At 40.8% G+C, this 2709-nt stretch overlaps 1 protein-coding gene across 1 annotated transcript; it reads right to left on the bottom strand.

Moving 5' to 3' along the window:
- Positions 1-331: 331 nt before the first annotated feature.
- LOC104961080 (ganglioside-induced differentiation-associated protein 1-like) lies at positions 332-1804 on the bottom strand (the record flags this gene model as incomplete). The annotated part of the gene is made up of 1 exon (XM_010789287.1): positions 332-1804. A coding segment is annotated over one exon (353 nt), but the record flags the coding sequence as incomplete, so codon positions are not given.
- Positions 1805-2709: the final 905 nt, after the last annotated feature.

The following is a 2709-nucleotide window of genomic DNA, read 5'->3' as shown; positions in this document are numbered from 1 at the left end:
TGTGTGTGTATGTGTAAGAGAGAAAGAGTGTGTGTGTGTGTGTGTGTGTGTGTGTGTGTGTGTGTGTGTGTGTGTGTGTGTGTGTGTGTGTGTGTGTGTGTGTGTGTGTGTGTGTGTGTGTGTCTGTCTGTCTGTCTGTCTGTCTGTCTGTCTGTCTGTCTGTCTGTCTGTCTGTCTGTCTGTCTGTCTGTCTGTCTGTCTGTCTGTCTGTCTGTCTGAAGAGGAGTTTGAATCTAGCTGAGTGTGTGTTGAATGTCAGTGTGTGCCTGATGTTTCCCTGTGAAACGCTTAAAAATACTTTACCTTTCGGTGAAATGATGCTGAGTTTGGAGTTTTTGCAACCTTTGACGTTTATTTTTTCAGCAGGTTGTCAGGGAGCAGTTTAATTCACACAGATGTTTTATTTGGTTGAAAAGCATTCAGCTTTTGTTAAATGTCTTACAGTAAAACATGAGACGACAGGGACATCCTGCAGAGCTTTGTCAGAAGTTTACGCATAGTTTGTTCACAGAAAGCAGTCTCTTAGTTTACTTTTCACATTTCTAACAAGCAAAAATGCACAACAATGAAATAGTAAATGACGAAGCGCATATAGGACGAACGTATCTATGATTGAAGTTCACATGAAGATGACCACGCCTTCTTTTTGTGGAGTTCAGCCCATTTCTAAGAAGTTACAGTTCGTTATGCTAACAAAGCATTGCAGACGTGTATCCGATTGAGACCGATGATACATTCATGTGCTATTTATTTATATATGTACCTCAATATCTTTTACATATTTATTTGACAGGGCAGATACAATTTGCATAAACAAGCAGATAACAGCTATTAGATTCTTCAAATTATATGTATATGTTTTATATATATTTATATTTGTACTTTCTTTCATACATGACACTTGTATAGCGCTTTTCTAGAAACTCAAAGACGCTTTGCACTGAAACTGCTAACAACAATTCTCTTCAGGAATAAATAAACATCTTATTTAATTATATGGATTGTAAAAAAAAAACTGCCAAGCTATAAGAGAAGACACTTCAACATATTTGTAATGTATTAATCAGACATTTCGGCAATGCCTAACAAAGATCTCCGTAAGATAGAAAAGTTATCTGATCCTTTCCTTAGTTTAAATATTTGATCCAACACCAGGTGTTCTACCCTTAATCTTCATTTCATGTATTCATACCTTCTGACTTAGCATTCATTACATAAGCTATGTGGTTTTGAAGCTGCAGAATCAGAAATATATTGTAAAGGTGTTCTCATCCTAATCCCTTAATTACCTATATATGCCAATGAGAGAATTAACGTGTGTTTTAATCAGCCTAGAGTACTGAAGTCTGCAGAACGATCATATCCCTCTCTGGTCTTTTAACTCTACATCATGAAGTCGGAGTAATGTCCCTATGTGTCCTGTGTTTATCTACTTCCCAGTCTCTTCTCCCTCAGAAGGACACAGTCAGCCTCCTCTTCATGTAGAGAAAGGCGAGGTACGCGGCCCCTCCCAGGACCCCGATGAGCATCGTGGTGCCGAGGATCATCGGAGCGTTCTTCCTCGCCACTTTGAACGCCACGGGGAGCACGGCGGAGATCAGGATGTTGTTGACGTGTCCGAGCACCCTCCTGAAGGCCGGCCGCTGAACCACTCGCTCGTAGTACGTCTCTAGATTTACCCGAGTCCCCTCGCCCCAAAACCGCTGGGACAGACCCAGGAACTTGAGGCGGTGCAGGGTGACGGCCAGAGAGACGTCGGCCATGCTGAAGAAGTCTCCACACAGCCAGGAGGGACTTCCTTCTTCTTGAGGGGAAGAGAAAGAGACGTGAGAGCAGCAGAAAGGACAAAATGCTACTGAGAGGACAGACAGGTGGGAGATGTCTGCTGAGAGAAGAGGAGGAAGAACCTTAAAGATCTGTCATGTTGCATGACATTACAGGCACACATATATGCCTCTGACAGCAGATTTAGACAGGTGTGAGATTTCTGCGGAGAGAAGAGGAGGAACATTTATTTTGGGGAAAAAATTACAGGCAATCACCCACTTGTCAATGTCCAGATTCTGGCCTTGTTTGCTTTGCTTTAGACAAGGGGAAAGAGAACCTCTATAAGCATCATTTTAGACCTTAAATGTGGAGTTTTGTTTCCTCGATTAAAGGTTGGTTTCAAACTCGTTGTTTACACTTTGAATTGATGGAAAAGATAATGCAAAAAAACACATTAAGTAGTAAAGTTCATCAAAAAACATACAAATGAACCTGAACCTTTAAGCCGTTTTAGCAATGTGGCTGGTTATTACAGATTCAACTTAGCATTAATAAACGGGTGTAAAAAGTAATTACAGAAAGCTTAGAGTCAACAAAACAATTATCCAAAACAAAATCCCTCCAATCTGAGCTTTAACAATCTTCATACAAGTCATATATGAGAAAGAAAACTGTATCCAGGTTAGTTTTCATAAAATGTGTGTCTGTAGATCAGGGGTGTCCAAACTACGGACCATTTTGAATCGGCCCTCCCTCAGCAAATTCAAAAAATATAATGACTTAAGTATAATAAACTTCTTCTTGTCTTATATTGTACTTCTTAAATATCTATTATTTATTATTTCGGAGGCGTGTGGTGCAGTGGGCTGTGCGTTGGTGTTCGGAGCAGGGGGTCCAACAGGTTCTAACCCCACTGCAGTCAGCATGTCGTTGTGTCCCTGA

Source organism: Notothenia coriiceps, unplaced genomic scaffold, assembly GCF_000735185.1.
Source record: "Notothenia coriiceps isolate Sejong01 unplaced genomic scaffold, NC01 NC01_scaffold00032739, whole genome shotgun sequence".
Lineage (NCBI taxonomy): Eukaryota > Metazoa > Chordata > Actinopteri > Perciformes > Nototheniidae > Notothenia > Notothenia coriiceps.
Note: the sequence above shows the minus strand (reverse complement) of the source record. Positions and strands in the feature narration are given on the sequence as shown.